Here is a 15,963-nt window from a genome sequence, read left to right as displayed (position 1 = left end):
ATAATGTTGTCCCATAAAATCTCAGTGAAGAAGTTTGACCTTTGTTGTTTTATTGTGACAAATGTAGAAGAGTTCAAGCAGTTTATTGTTAGAAAATGGTGATGCGGCTCTGATTCTGCATCAAGCTCTGAAGGTGAAAACGAACCTAGAGAAGCGTCACTCTTGGCCAGCGCTTGTCTTTCAGAGAAGAGTTCATTGCCAGGGTGAGGCTGAGTTTTTTATTTTTCAGCTGAAATGTTTCTGTAAATCTCAACGTTTCACATCAAGATATTGTGAACCTCCAGCAGATAAGATCACCTGGATCATGTCTGCTGAAGTATAGCTGCTCTCTTATGTAAAGAAGCTTATTGATGATGAAGTGGGTTAGAGTATTATAGTTGCGGACACATGCGCTCCTTCCTCTGCACTGAGCCAATCCAGTGTGACCGACAGTGTCTTCTCCCTCACACTGTAAACGTGGCCCCCAGGAGCCAATCTTAACAAAGGAGTGAAAACTTGTGTTTGTCTCTATTCGTATGTTTCCTACCAGCTCTGTGTTCCTTTATATTCTAACTGTTCTTCAACCACTGAGGCTAAACGGATCTAGTTTCCCTGCAGAGTTATGGCCAGATTACCTTATGTAGCGGCTCATTGCTGCAGAATTAAATCAAACTTGAAATATTGGTTAATTTAAGTTTTTAGATGAAACACAGGGTTGTAGCATGGAAATGGGAGCCATTGTTATGCTCAAGGTGGATGCACTAATAAAAGGCTTACAATTATTGTGCTGAAACCTCCTGAGTTATTGCTACAGTGGTGTATCGTCCAAGCTGTACTTGGGGCTTCATTTCATTGCAGGGAGATGTTTGTTTTACTGCGGGTATGTTTGCTATGCATGCTGGGATGTGAGCTGATGTTAACATACAAATAACAACACAGTCACTGTATGGAGACAGATTCAGAAGAAGTGGATGAAAACTAAATAAATATGTACACCCTTGTATTTTATGTCGCAGGTGAATGAAAAGTATGAGGAGATGAGGTGACCTGCTGCAGCTTGAAGCTGCCTGGCTTCAGGTAGATAGTTTTTCATGTTGTTGATTGGACCATACCAAAACACTGCAGACAAAACCATTTCTGCTCTACCTTCATACAGACTAAACAGAGGAGCCTCAGTGCCGTATCAGTGTATGCTTGCACACACCATACTGACCTCTGGGTATCAGCTGAGTCTTCTTCGTAAGAGCTGTGTACTGCATGTGGTGTGTAATTTAATCAGAATCTAACTGTAGATGTTCTGTATCTGGCCTCAGATGTTTGTTAGAGAACATTAGAGAACAAACAGCATCATGAAGACCAAGGAACAAAGCAGACAGATCAGGGAGAAAGTTCTGATTCACTTTAAAGCAGGGTTAGGTTCTACAACAACATCCCAAGCTTTGAACATCTCCCGGAGTTCTGATCGATCCATCATCTGAACATGGAGAGAGGATGGACCAACATGCAGACCTACCAAGACATGGAAGTCCACCTAAACCTAAACTGACTAAATCTAATTTAGAGTCATTGACCAGACTTGAAAACTGATGATCAGACGGTCTCCACCCAGCCTGACTATTAGCTTGAGCTAATGGGCAAAGAAGAATAGCTGGAAATTTGCCACCTATTGATGTGCAAAGCTGGTAGAAACATGCAAAAGGTGCTCCTACAAAAATATAAATACACGCCACACTTTTCAGATTGCTCTGCTTTGTGGTGTTCTATTGCAGAAGATCCCAACAAAATACATGAAAGATGTTTGGTTGTAATGTGACAAAATGTTAAATATCTTTACATTATTACAGCAAAACCAACCAGATGACCTTTAACCCCCACTAGTTTCTGTCTGAGCCTCTGAGTTTCTGTATGTGCTTGTGTGTCTGTTCAGGCTCTGGATGGGGATCGCAGTGTTCTCTACAAGATGAAGAAGTCGGTCAAGGCCATCTACACATCTGGTCTGGGTGAGTCGTCCTGGTGGAATCTTCTAAAACGATTTTCATTTCCGTATCTCTTTGTTCCTGAGTTTGGACACCAGACTGACCTGTTTCAAGTCTTCAAAGCCCAAAATGTCTGAAACTGTTTGGTACATCAGAAGTTCTGCTTTTTCATAAGAGTGCAAAAATAAACAGTAGTTCTGCAGTTGTTTCCTTAGATCTTTTTGGATCTGTACGGCTGTGCATGACTGTTAAGTTATACTGAAATCTGGCACTCATCTTACTTTGATTTATTTCTTAATGATTGTTGGTGGTAAAGGAGCCGAGAATAACATGGATGTTTTAGATTTAAAGTTATTCTTTCACCTCTGGTTGCTGCAGAAACTAAAATGAAGCATTTTCTGTTATGATGCTGGATTTGTACCCAGAAGGACTCAGATGATGAAGATGAAGATGAAGGATGCCTTCAGACGTTTAACCAGACTAACCTTAAAGCAGGCCTGAGCCCCCGTGAATGTGATGGTGTGTTTGCTGCGGCTGACTGCCCCGGTGTTTTCCCTGTCCTTTGTTTGGGTTGCCTGACAGAACCCTCAGAACAATGTGCTGAGCGGGTTCTTTTTCAGAACAGAGCGTGCTCTGTTCAGGCCACAGGGACAGCTGTCTGATTCAGACCCTGAAAGGAACAGCTGGGGGGGGGCATGTGGGTGCTGAAGCATGATCGGACCCAGGTTCTGTCTTCCCTGTACCATGTGTTATGTTAGTGTTGTTGGGATTGTAGGAGCATCTGATGCAGGACCATGTGTGATCCAGAAATCCACCTTACTGTCTGGAAGCCTGAGTCCGTCTGGTGTCCAGAGACGTTTATCAGTGTTGACAGTAGAAACAGTTTCTTGTCTGGGGAAAGACTTCCCAGAACACTTTTATTTGCTGCCTTCAAGGTGAGGTCACATTAACCAAGGTCACCTATCATTAACTGTCATGGCGGACATGCTGCCCAGGTTCTGGCCTTTTTGGATACAAGCAAAATGTTTCTATTCATCTTCTAAATTCTTCTTTTTATGTATTTATAATGATTATATTTTCAGATGTGATTTCTAATGTTATAAGTAGAATTTACTTACTTAACATGATGTTGCAGTATTATTGTTAAATACTGGAATGAAGGTATGTTTGGAGATGGACCAAGTCCTTGGTCAGAAGGGTGTGAACTTCAGCTTTCTTCTGATGAAAGACCCATTGATCTCCTGTTTGCTTTTGCCATCAGGGTCCATGGAGGTGTGAATGCTTTATAGAAAATAACATGAAATCCAGATTTATGAGCAGATTTGAACTTTTAAGGGTTCTGGTCTGATGAACAGCCTTATTTGAGTTTTCAGGAATTTACTGACTGGGTGTTTTTGTCTCTTCTTTGTGCATTTTGAAGCTCTGTTTATCAGCTGGTTTTGATCCAGCTGCATGAAATGTGAATTCTTGTCATTTTTTCTAAGGACTTCAGATTTTTATCAGCAACATGTTGTACTTTTGTTGTAACAACATATCAATAATTGCATTGCTGCATTTTTGGATCTGATATTCAGAGGTTGCCATTGTCTCTGTTTGAGATTTATTTTATTCACCCTCCCTCTCCTTGGTCTTTCTGACTTGTGTGGACGCCTGGTCGCAAGGCTGGCTGGGTTGTGGGCTTGACCTGCACTGGGGGATGCTACGATGAGGTAGCGGGTCTCTGGCCTGGGGGCTGCTGCTCCTGTGCTTCACCGCCGACCTGCCTCTGTGTCAGGCGTATGGCCACTCTGTGGGGGTGTCTGCCTTGCTGGGGCAGCTGCGGCCTCTGGGAGCTGAGGCTACCTACCACCTGCTGTTCTTGGGCACTGGGGGTTACTACTCTCCTCACTGTTGTAACATCTTCACAATTCCAGGTGACAAACTAGCACACACTACTCCACGCACACACACGTTCACACTCGCACACAAACCTTTTAAAATATTTGTATGGAAGGTCATACAAACACAGGCTCATATTTTATCAATGCAACCTGTCTACCTTGACGCCAGATGCAACCCTGATTTATTAACATCAATCAAGCAAGTAGGATACCGTCTCCAGATGTCCTTGTTGTAGCACATGATGGCAACCAGCTTCTCCATGCCGTTTGCCTGAAATGCTGCAACAGGACAGATGAATAATAAAAATCAAGGTTCCTGTGAACAGGAACGCAGCAGCTGCTACTGTCCTTTCATTCTTTCAGTTTGTCTTGATGTCTCCATCATCAACATTCCAACAGTGTAGTAGATAAGTGAGGAACATGCTGGAATGCAGCTGGTTGTATCAGTTAGTTTGGGAATGGTCTAGCAGTTTGCTTCGTCAAGATAAATTTACTTTGCAGCTTATTTTACAGAGATTCTCAGAAACCTTCAGAGGTCAAATATAGAAGTGGTCAGAAATTGCACCTTTTTTTATATGTTGGGCTTGAATAAAAATAATCTGTTCAGTTCTGAAAACGATCACATTCAGCTGCTGCGGTAGATCCAGATCCAAATGGTATATCTTTCAGTCTAGAGCTGGGGTTCCCAAAGTGGGGGTCAGGACTCCCTGGGGGTTCGCGGGGCACCAAGTTGGTGGGTGGTGTGTAATGTGACCGCTGTGCTGAGGGTATGGAGGGCCAAAAGTGATAAATTAAATGAATTATTTATCATGAAATAAAGACCTGAAATGTCCAATTAAATAATATGATAGAATTAAATAATCGAATGTCATTTTTTTTAAAGTAAATTTATTTCAAAATACCTATAATTATTTCACTCTATATTTCATTGAATATAGAGTTTTATATGTATTTTTAGGGGGCTGCCCGTACCTAGCGCTGTTATTTTGGGGGTCACAGGGTGAAACGTTTGGGAACCCCTGGTCTAGAGTAAGAAACTTCACAGAGGTGGGACTTACCTTGCAGATGCACAGCTATGAACACGGTTTCAGTTTACAGTGAGGGAGTAAGTGTGAATTTTTCTGTTGACATCATCATGAGTGTCCAAGCAGTTATGGTAAAAGTTAAGTACACCCCCTGATGCGATAGCTTGTAGGACCACCTCTAACAACGATAACTCTAGTTGTTTTCTATCTGGCTTCTTCTCTACAAATTTCGCTTCTGTTCATTGAAACCATGTTTGTTGACATTTTTTTCTCCAACTTTATCAATGACCTGCCTCATCACTTCATTCAAGTTGACATTTGGACTTTGACTGAGCCATTGTGGCACCTGAATTCTTTTCTTTTTCTTTGGTGTACAGACTTTATGGTTCAACTTGATGAATAAAGTTGTCCAGGGCCTGTGGCTACAAAAACAAGTCCAACTCATCAGCCTCCCACCACCGTGTTTAACAGTCAGTAGAAACTGTATGCTGATACGCTGTGTGTGGTTTTCTCCAAACCGAACCCTCTATCAACAGACAGCTTTACTTTGGGCTCTTCTATCAAAGGGGACGTATTTGCAGATGTCCTGTGGCTCATTCAGGTTTTGTCATTTCTCTGAGCATCTGATCCAGGAGCTAACTTTCTTGGGCGTCCACTCCTGGGATAACTGGCAGTTCTACTAGATACTTTTAACTTGTGAATAATCCTTCTCGGTAAAGAATGGAAAGATTTAAATGCTGTGGAAATTACATTATAATTCGAGACGTTCCAGTCAATTGCTGATGACCAAACAGGTTTAATATTCCTGGTACCAGACAGTTGTTTTGATTGCAATCACTGATCTGAACGGACTTTTCCCCTGTTCTTTAAATGCAAACTGCTTCATTTTCCAGTTTGTAAATGCATCAACAAACTGGTTTCCTGCATCATTTTGTTTTAAACTCAGTAAAAATGCTTTCATGCTACAGGGACATACTGTCTGCTTCGATGCATTAATTGCCTTAATCTAGTAATCTCCTCATTTTCAGTTGGATTTAAAACTGCTGCCTCAGTCAGAGAGGAGCTCCACTGGATACAGCTATGCAGGATCTGACAGATAGAAACAGTGTTAATATTGTATCTAAGTTCAGTCTCGGCCAGCTGTATCTGTGGAAAAACTGTGTGAAAGCATCAAGTTTATGTTGCATCGAGAGGAGGTGGGTGAAACAAAACAGAGGCACCACTGGGATCCTGATTGTTCAGCCCATGCCGGGTGAGACTGGCTATCCAGCCGAAAGCTCTGCAGGAATATTTCAGCATCAGCACAAAGAATAGTAATGAGGAGGGAATATTTCATGTTAGATTAATGAATAATTATTCTAGAGTCAGGGGAAACTGCAGAAGCTGAGTCAGCGATAAGAGCTTCTGGACTTTGTGTTGGTCACATGAAATCCCAATAAAACCCTTAAAGGTTTGTGGCTGCAACAGAACAAAGTGTGGAACAGATCAAGGGGTGTCAATACTTTTGATAGACTGTTGGTCCACATCCAGATATCAAGCAATGTGAACTCTACAAACTTAACAGAACTTATTTTAAGTTCTGATGGTAAAAATATTCCACTACAGCCACTCAGCGGACTTGTCCGTGAAACTCCTTAAGTTTGCAGACGACACCACTGTCATTGGTCTGATCCAGGACGGTGATGAGTCTGCATACAGACAGCAGGTGGATCGACTGGTACAATGGTGTTGTCAGAACTACCTTGAACTCAACCCACTTAAGACTGTGGAAATGGTGGTGGACTTTTGGAGAAGACCACCCTCATACACCCTCCCTCACCATCCTCAACAACACTGTAGCAGCTGTGGACCACTTTAGGTTCCTAGGAACCACCATCTCTGAAGACCTGAGATGGTTTTCACACATAGACACTGTTCAAAAGAAGGCTGGTCATCTTCTCCACTGCCATCATTCAGTCTGTCCTGTCTTCATCCATCTCAGTGTGGTTTGGATCATCCACAAAACAGGACAGGTCCAGACTGCAACGAATAATCAGGTCTGCAGAGAGAATAATCAGAGCTGACCTTCCCTCCATCCAGGACTTATACAGGTCAAGGGTCAGGAAAAGAGCTGCTAAAATCTCTGCAGACCCCACACACCCTGCACATAAACTGTTCAGAGTTTTACCTTCAGGTGGCGCTACAGAGCACTGTTCACTAAAACCAGCTGCCACAGAGACAGTTTCTTCCCCCAGGCTGTTTCTCTGATGAACATTCAATAGAGTACAGAACAACAGCATACAGATGTTGCAAATGCACCTTTTTATTATATATGTGTATATTTCTATATTGTATATCTGTATATTCTTTAATGCAAAAAACAAAAACCAGAGAGCAAAGTGTACCGGAGTCAAATTCCTTGTTTGTATGTACGAACTTGGCAATAAAGCTGATTCTGATTCTCTGTAAGCTTTGCCAAGCATTTTTATCTTTGGGATTTTCTTTCTCATGTCCTGTAATTCTTTGTTTAGTTTGCTCCCTTCTCTCTCGCCAACATGGTGTCCAGCGTTGTTTTCGCCCTGTTTGTACAGAGATATCTGCGCTCACACTTTGTTCTGTGTGCGTCAGCGGACCGGGCCTCGCAGAGCCAGCCTGTTGTCCCGTGATTAAACTCGGATTCGGAAGCTGCAAAGCAAACTTTTGGGATGTTGGAAGATCCTCTGTAGATGCAGAAAGCTCTACGTTACTTTTTTTTTTTTTTTTGCTTGTATGCAAACTGATGAGATACAACTTGTTTGGTAAAAAGTGTGCTTTGGTCCAATGGTGTTATTGTATACAGTAGAAACAGGATCACTGTTTAGCAGAGGTTAGAGGAGGAACATGGAGGCTCAGTGAGATATTTCTGCAACAAACTACTTTAAAAACGTTACCTTCTATAACTCAACCAGGCTCAAAAACCCAGATGTCTCATGATACTGAAATAAACATTCATCTGAAGCATGATTCACACATTTAGTCTTAAATCAGGAGGGGATTTATTTTCATTTTCAGGATATTTATTTATTCATAGAAAAAATCTAGCAGTTTAGTAAAGATTTGAAAGAAAACTAGAACTGGTACTAATTAATGTCTCTTCAGTATTGATGAATGAAACTGCAGAAATCAGGAGATAAATGAACATCTTCAAGACACATGAACCTTCCTCCAAGATGATTGAACGAAACAGGAGTCAAGATCCTGAAATTGATCAGGACTGTTTAAGTCTCAGATGTCCAGAGCAGGATTGTTATTGATGTGTCCATCTGCATCATCTCCGTTCAATGGAGGGCCAAATTTGTACCATTCCTGTTGTTCCAAGGGCTGCAAATGGCCCCTGAGCCACATTTTGGACACCCCTGATCTAATCAGAAGTTTTAGGACCTAATGTAAATTTGAACAAATATTAGAATGGGTAAAGGAAGTGAGTGAAGGTTTCAGAAACCCCCTGGGCATCTGATGAACTGGTCCAGATCTTCAGGGACTAAACGGTGAGGGAAGCCAAGCATGCTGGCAGCCTCTGGAACCAACTTTGGGAGTTCCAGAGGCTCAGAAGTTCAGAACTGGGTTATGGATGCCAGGAGTCACACTCAGAAAACGTTTCTGAGATGAGTGTGAAAATATAAAAATGGCATCTCGCCTAGTTTTACTCGCTGAGCTAAAACTTAAGTTAGCATAGGGACCAAAACAAATGTGTCACAACCACAGTCAACAGGGGGTTCAGTTCTGGTTCACTGGGTCGGGTTTCCACCTAGATTACATCAACCAGGAACATTATACAGGTCCTTCTCAAAATATTAGCATATTGTGATAAAGTTCATTATTTTCCATAATGTCATGATGAAAATGTAACATTCATATATTTTAGATTCATTGCACACTAACTGAAATATTTCAGATCTTTTATTGTCTTAATACGGATGATTTTGGCATACAGCTCATGAAAACCCAAAATTCCTATCTCACAAAATTGGCATATCATTAAAAGGGTCTCTAAACGAGCTCTGAACCTAATCATCTGAATCAACGAGTTAACTCTAAACACCTGCAAAAGATTCCTGAGGCCTTTAAAACTCCCAGCCTGGTTCATCACTCAAAACCCCAATCATGGGTAAGACTGCCGACCTGACTGCTGTCCAGAAGGCCACTATTGACACCCTCAAGCAAGAGGGTAAGACACAGAAAGACATTTCTGAATGAATAGGCTGTTCCCAGAGTGCTGTATCAAGGCACCTCAGTGGGAAGTCTGTGGGAAGGAAAAAGTGTGGCAGAAAACGCTGCACAACGAGAAGAGGTGACCGGACCCTGAGGAAGATTGTGGAGAAGGACCGATTCCAGACCTTGGGGGACCTGCGGAAGCAGTGGACTGAGTCTGGAGTAGAAACATCCAGAGCCACCGTGCACAGGCGTGTGCAGGAAATGGGCTACAGGTGCCGCATTCCCCAGACCTGGGCTACAGAGAAGCAGCACTGGACTGTTGCTCAGTGGCCCAAAGTACTTTTTTCGGATGAAAGCAAATTCTGCATGTCATTCGGAAATCAAGGTGCCAGAGTCTGGAGGAAGACTGGGGAGAAGGAAATGCCAAAATGCCAGAAGTCCAGTGTCAAGTACCCACAGTCAGTGATGGTCTGGGGTGCCGTGTCAGCTGCTGGTGTTGGTCCACTGTGTTTTATCAAGGGCAGGGTCAATGCAGCTAGCTATCAGGAGATTTTGGAGCACTTCATGCTTCCATCTGCTGAAAAGCTTTATGGAGATGAAGATTTCATTTTTCAGCACGACCTGGCACCTGCTCACAGTGCCAAAACCACTGGTAAATGGTTTACTGACCATGGTATCACTGTGCTCAATTGGCCTGCCAACTCTCCTGACCTGAACCCCATAGAGAATCTGTGGGATATTGTGAAGAGAACGTTGAGAGACTCAAGACCCAACACTCTGGATGAGCTAAAGGCCGCTATCGAAGCATCCTGGGCCTCCATAAGACCTCAGCAGTGCCACAGGCTGATTGCCTCCATGCCACGCCGCATTGAAGCAGTCATTTCTGCCAAAGGATTCCTGACCAAGTATTGAGTGCATAACTGTACATGATTATTTGAAGGTTGACGTTTTTTGTATTAAAAACACTTTTCTTTTATTGGTCGGATGAAATATGCTAATTTTGTGAGATAGGAATTTTGGGTTTTCATGAGCTGTATGCCAAAATCATCCGTATTAAGACAATAAAAGACCTGAAATATTTCAGTTAGTGTGCAATGAATCTAAAATATATGAATGTTACATTTTCATCATGACATTATGGAAAATAATGAACTTTATCACAATATGCTAATTTTTTGAGAAGGACCTGTATAATGTTTGTCTAGTTGTTTCTGCCTACATAGTAAAATCTAGCAGGTGAGCAGAGTCTCTATAAAGATAAAAAGGTCCTAGTTAAAGGGTTTCCGTGTTAATTCTAACAGTGTATTAATGTTATTAACACATTTATCATATGAAATGATCCCATTCCTTAAGGAAATGATGTCTTGTAGTTGACTGATATGCTGGTTGAGCTTAGAAGCTGTAGCAGAGTTACAAAATTACCCCTTGGCTAAAACTATATAGCAACTGGCCTTGTGGCAATTAGAGGAGCAGAAGAAGAGAGGAGGTTGTTTATTATATTGGAAATATTTTTGGGCTGGTTCTGATAAAGATCCATAATAAACCAGCTCAGTACCACTCTGAGTGTCCATCCTGTTTGATGGGTTCAGGTCATGTTAAAGCGTTTAAATATGCAGCAGATCGTTGCCATGGCGTCTGGCACAGTGGAACAGAGGTGTTCAACCCCGGACTCAGAAAACTGACCACTGTGTATAGTGCTAAAGTATTCATACCCTTTGAACTTCATCACATGTGGTTACGATACAACCTCAATGATATTTTATTAGGATTTATTGTGACAAACCAACATAAAGTGGTGCATAAACTCTTCCCTCAATTTCCTAATTGAATTTAGGTCCTTACTTTGACTGGGCCATTCCTGTACATTAATATACTTTACTGTAAACCATCTCATTGTATCTCTGGCTGGATGTTCAGAGTGGTCGTTCTGCTCGAAGGTGAACCTCCACTGCAGCCTCTAACAGGTTTTCCTCCAGGATTGTCCTGGAGTTGGCTCCATCCATCTTCCCATCAACTTTGACCAGCTTCCTTGTTTGTGCTGAAGTAAAGCAGTCCCACAGCATCATGCTGCTGCCACTATGTTTCACTGTGGAGACTGTGTGTGCAGGTTGATGTGTAAGGTAGGTTCAGTTCTGCTCTCATCTGACCAGAGCACCTTCTACCAAATGTTTGTTGTGTCTGCTACAGAGTCTGTGGAAAACTGGACTTCTTCTGGCTTTCTTTCAACAATAGCTTTTCTTTTTGCCAGTTGTAATTATTATTATCACGATTATAATATTTAATATAAATATTTTAATATTTAATTAAACAATAATTCGGTCTGTTAAGTGTTGTCCTATGAATACAAGCCCGGGCAAACTGTACGATAAAGGCACGTTGCTGTTCCTTCAGTGACTGCGGTGCGGTGAGGTAGCGCTCTTCTGTAGCTTCTTTGTTGCATACGATCGGTGTGATCCAAGTTGAAGAGTGCCTTCTTGCCAGTAAGGAGATACTCACGGCCCAATTGAGTGCGAGCGGAGGGGGCAATGTGTTTTTGGGTCAAAGATTCAGCTCTGAATCCATGTTGTAACCGATGGCTGGGGTTCCAACATGCCACTTTTCCATAAAGTCTAACAAAGAATTGTTGTCCTGTGGACAGATTCTCCCACTTGAACTGTGAATCTCTGCAGCCCCTCCAGGATTACCAATGGCTTCTTGTCTGCTTCTCTGATTTATGTTCTCCTTGCCTGACCTGTCAGTTTAGGTGGACGTCCATGTCTTGGTGGGTCTGCAGTTCGTTCATCCTCTTTCAATGTTAAAATGATGGTGGATTGAGCAGAGCTCTGTGAGATGTTTAAAGCTTAAGATATTGTTTTAGAACTTAACTCTGCTTTAAACTCTCCACAACGTCCACCTTGACCTGAGACTGAGGGTAAATTACACATAACTGGACTCTATTAACTAATTAGATGACATCTGATGGCACTTTCTTTGACAATTTTATGTAGGTGTACAAGAGTAAAATGTAAAATCAATATATGCAACAAAAGCAATGAGTGTCATACCTTTTTGAAGTTTTTTGTACTTTTTATTGGTTTATAACACGAAGCCCAATAAAACACACAGACGTTTTATGCTGTAATGTGACAAAATGTAAACGGGGTGAAAAGTTTTTAAACATTTACAAGCTCTGGTACTGTGGATCTCGGTGCGGTCTGATCACCAGACCCAGTCTCATGTGATGAGGACGCCTGCAGGTAGAGACTCAGGGGCTTTCAAGCTTTTTTCTTTCCTGTTAATAACATGAAGGGATTTTTCAAAGGCAGCGACAGGAGCCACGTGTGTGAACCTGTGCAGGTGCTCCAAATTCTGTGTGTGTGTGTTCTTGTACTTGTTGCTGAGTGAGAACCATTTGTTGTATTTTTATCACAAAGTGAGGACATTTTGACAAAGTGAGGACATTTTCCTGGTCCTCACTTTTTCAAATTCCGTTCTTGGGACAGGGGTTAGGTTTAGGACTAGGGTATGAATTGAATTATTGTTAGGGTTAGTGTTAGGTATTAACTGGTTAGGGTTAGTGTTAGGGTCAGAGTTAGGCACTAAAAATCAAGGAAAATGAATGGAAGTCAATGGAAGTAACCGAAAAGTCCTCATAAAGATAGTAAAACACGGATATGTGTGTGTGTGTGTGTGTCCGTTTTGATAATTTTAAACCTGGTAAGTCCTGTTAACCTCTGCCCTTCTTTAACTTGTAGTTATTAATCCCAGACCAGCCTACAGTTTATGCCGTTGGTGTTGTCATAGCAACAGACAAAAATGAACGCAACAGATATTGGCTCAGAATTTTGGAAAAAGCTAAATTAAAAGCAATAAATAATTAACAGTTTAAAGAATAATAAATAATAGAAATAAAAAAATAATAAACATGAGTCAATCAGTTTAGCCTACATGCAAAATTCTGTGGTGGAAAACTGACCTAGCATAACACCCTCAACAGACCATCCCCTGTGAAGCATGGTTGTGGCTGAATCATGCTGTGGGGATACTTTTCTGGGAAAAGGAATCTGGTTGGAGTTGATAGGAATGATGTATCAAGCTAGATAGAGGAAAATCCTTGAGCAAGAGCTTTAATGGAATGGTTTAGATCAAAGTATAATCGTGTTAGAATAGTCTAGTCAAAGCCCAAATTCAATAAAGATTCAGTGGCAAGGCAATAAAACTGAATTTCACAGATGTTAGTCGTTGCAGTCTGACTGAGCTGGAGCTGTTTTCCAGATGATAAAGAGGAAAAGCCTCTTATTTTACTCATGAATCATCATCTCAACATCACTGTGAAATATTAATGTCCCAAAAAGTGCTTGGACTGCAACCAATGTTGGCTAATAACTGATAGCTAAACAAATAAAACCAGTACCATGCATTGATGCTCTGTCCAAGTAATTCACGCAGCAGAACATGTTTCAGGAGCTTTGCGTTGGCAAAATGTTTCTGTTTCTGCGCTTGTCAGACGCTTTTATCCAAAGCCATTTATAAATGACAACAGAACATTGCAGCTAACCGTGCAGAAGGAAGACCAGTAGTCATGTTCTGTCAGGGCTGACAACGTAGAAATGGAGCGTTGGCATAGAGGGGCTAAGAAGGTACAGGGTAGGAGATGGTCTCTGAAGATATGGGTCAGACAAGGACCAGTTCTGGTAGCACTCGTTAGGTCATTCCACCATGTTGGAACAACACATGTAAAGAGTCTGAAAGTCTGGAACACCAGACATGCCACCGTGTTCTGGACCATCTGCAGATGTTTCCCATCACATGGCTGGGAGACCAGTTAGAAGGCGTTGCAGTAGTCAAGGCAGGAGGTGACCCACCAGGAGCTGGGTGGCATGTTGGGTCAGGTAGGGCCTGATCTCTCCGATGTTTAACAATGTTAAGCGGCATAATTGAGTGATGGAGGCGAGTTGATCTTTAAAGGTCAGCTTGTCATCCATCATGGCAACCACGTTTCCAGCTACCTGGAAGGATTCAGCTTCTGGAGCCGGTTTTTGTGGTGAAACCATGTCGTTGGGATGGAAATAATACATTATTTTCCAGTAGCTACATAGACCACCACTATTGCATGTTTTCCTGATATTGTTGTTATGACTGTGACTGCGCAGCTTTCATTACTGACCTCCTGCGACCTCTGATGACCTCTATGTGCATACGTGTGTCTTCCAGCCCACGTTGAGAACGAGGAGCAGTACACCCAGGCTCTGGAGAAGTTCGGGGAAAACTGTGTGTACAGGGACGATCCGGATCTGGGTTCAGCCTTCCTCAAGTTCTCAGTCTTCACCAAGGAGCTCACTGCACTTTTCAAAAACCTTGTAAGTTTGTGTGAAGCAATAACAACCCCGGTCCTTCCTCTAAGTGTCTCTTCCCCCCCACACAAGTCTGAGCACATCTCAAGTCCAGATGGATCCCAGCGCCCTGAGGATGGAGCTCCAGTTTTCCATTGAGGAGCACCAGATATCATCTCAATCTGAGTCAGTCTGAACCTGCTCCCTCAATGAAATCCAGGGAAAGATTTGATCTTAGTCTTGTCACTTCTGCCTGATCTGAATGTGAAGTTCTAATCATTACATTTAGGTGCTAGCTTGTTGGTTTGACGTTTAGACTCAGAAAACCTTGTTGGTACAGAAATAAATGTTCTGCAGCTGTAAACCCTCCTCTTCCTCTTCGCTCTCCTCCAGTTCCAGAACATGAACAACATCATCACCTTCCCCCTGGACAGCCTGCTGAAAGGAGACCTGAAGGGAGTCAAAGGGGTAAGGCTGCCGTTTCATCAATGGTCTTTATGAAAGCTAGAACCTTATTTCAGACCTTCTGAAACCACCAAGGTTCAGAAGGTCTGTCAGGCACCAGGGGTATGCAAAGATTAAAGTCCTGGAGTTCTCCATATCCAATATCTACTGTAAGCAAATGTTTTATTTTTCCAGTAAATAAAGTCAGTTAATAGCCAGGATTCATAATCTGTCATTTTCCATAAGAAAGAATAACCCAAACAGGGATAACGATGAAAATAAATAAAATCAGGTGCATTTCAGAAAATTCCTCTTCATAATTTCTTCATATTCATGAAAATAGTTACCTTGAAGGAAGTATAAATGTTCAGCGTACCAAATGGTTTTCTAACGGCTACAAAATAGAAGAAGGGACCAAATGACAACTTCTTGGTTCATAATTTTGTTAAGAACTAGTGTTGCTACAAAAGTACACAGAATACAATTAAAACGAAACGACTGTCTCTTAGAGCTAGCTGACAGTCTGGGAGTTTTGGTACCACAGACACAGATTAAGGTCCAATAAAGAGTAATAATCTGAGTCAGATGGACAGCTCCGTGTATCCATCAGCCAGACTAACGCTCGTCAACAGCGTCTGCAGCTCGGTAATCCAATCAGAGCTCGTTACAGTCCCAGTGACCTTTCACTTTAGAGCCACATGATTGGCTTTGGTTTCTATGAAGTTTGATGCAATTAAAGTAAGCAGTCTAATGAGCCTGGTTGCCTTGGATGCATGAGATGTCCTCATGACCTCCTGCCACTCAGCTACTTTTCCACCCAGAGGACTGTTGCTCCGTGGTCTATCTGCTCTTCTCGTCTCTGTTTTAACTCCACAACTATGTCTTGCTCCCTCTCCGTTCTTCCTTTCCCTGGAGCACCGCTCGGTTTTCCCGTCACCCACCCTTTCTCTGACTAGGGCAGCCTCTCACGTCTGTAACTCCTACCCACTTATCACTCATTACCCCTCAGATGATTCTCATTATCCCACTGACAGAGAGCTAATGAGCTGCTGGCTGTTATATATATTTCAGTTACACACACTAAGGAATAGGCCGGGAGAGAAAAAGTTAACTAAGGATGGAGGTAAATGGATTGGGTTGAGAGAGCCGGCTCAGCTCCACAGCCAGTAGTCTC

General features: G+C 42.2%; 1 protein-coding gene across 2 annotated transcripts in view; it reads left to right on the top strand.

Moving 5' to 3' along the window:
• Nucleotides 1-15,963, top strand: part of asap2a (ArfGAP with SH3 domain, ankyrin repeat and PH domain 2a) — a 74,157-nt gene that overhangs the window by 20,284 nt on the left and 37,910 nt on the right. For both annotated transcript variants that reach the window (XM_047392855.1, XM_047392856.1), the window contains exons 2-4: nt 1,907-1,979; nt 14,227-14,372; nt 14,739-14,813. In XM_047392855.1, the coding sequence (XP_047248811.1) occupies nt 1,907-1,979; nt 14,227-14,372; nt 14,739-14,813 (294 nt within the window). The remainder of the gene's footprint in view (nt 1-1,906; nt 1,980-14,226; nt 14,373-14,738; nt 14,814-15,963) is intronic.

This window comes from Girardinichthys multiradiatus, chromosome 19, assembly GCF_021462225.1.
Source record: "Girardinichthys multiradiatus isolate DD_20200921_A chromosome 19, DD_fGirMul_XY1, whole genome shotgun sequence".
NCBI classification, from domain to species: domain Eukaryota; kingdom Metazoa; phylum Chordata; class Actinopteri; order Cyprinodontiformes; family Goodeidae; genus Girardinichthys; species Girardinichthys multiradiatus.
The sequence above is the reverse complement of the archived record's forward strand: the minus strand, read 5'-3'. Positions and strand labels throughout refer to the sequence as shown.